The sequence below is a fragment of the Theobroma umbraticum genome, unplaced genomic scaffold (assembly GCF_002168275.2).
Source record: "Theobroma umbraticum cultivar Fairchild unplaced genomic scaffold, ASM216827v3 scaffold_55.0, whole genome shotgun sequence".
Taxonomy (NCBI): domain Eukaryota; kingdom Viridiplantae; phylum Streptophyta; class Magnoliopsida; order Malvales; family Malvaceae; genus Theobroma; species Theobroma umbraticum.
In genome coordinates this window covers 3,153,951-3,154,254 of record NW_018397270.1, presented here as the reverse complement: position 1 = coordinate 3,154,254, position 304 = coordinate 3,153,951, and the positions used below count along the sequence as shown (strand labels likewise).

Here is a 304-nt window from a genome sequence, read left to right as displayed (position 1 = left end):
GAATGGAAACTTTGTGAAGTTGACAAACAAGGTAAGAAATTCTGTTGCCTTCGAGAACTCTTTATTTTGAATTGTCCGAAACTAGAAGGAACTTTGCTTGATCAGCTTCATTATTTGGAGAACCTTGTAATTCTTGAGTGTCAAGAATTAGTAGTTTCAGTTTCGAATCTTCTAATGCTATGCGAACTTGAAATTGGTGGATGCAAAGAAGTAGTGCTTGGGAGTTATGATGATCTATGCTCGGTTAAAAAAATCAATCTTTCAAACATTTCAAAGTTTGCATGCGTAACAAAAGAAATGAAGA

The 304-nt window shown here is 34.5% G+C and overlaps 1 protein-coding gene across 1 annotated transcript in view; it reads left to right on the top strand.

Moving 5' to 3' along the window:
* Positions 1 to 304, top strand: part of LOC149526545 (uncharacterized) — a gene marked incomplete at both ends in the record, with an annotated part of 3,846 nt that overhangs the window by 2,410 nt on the left and 1,132 nt on the right. The window contains 2 exon segments of the mRNA XM_089785289.1: positions 7 to 298; positions 301 to 304. The exon segment at positions 301 to 304 is cut by the window's right edge and continues 1,132 nt beyond it. Of these exon segments, the coding sequence (XP_089641415.1) occupies positions 7 to 298; positions 301 to 304 (296 nt within the window).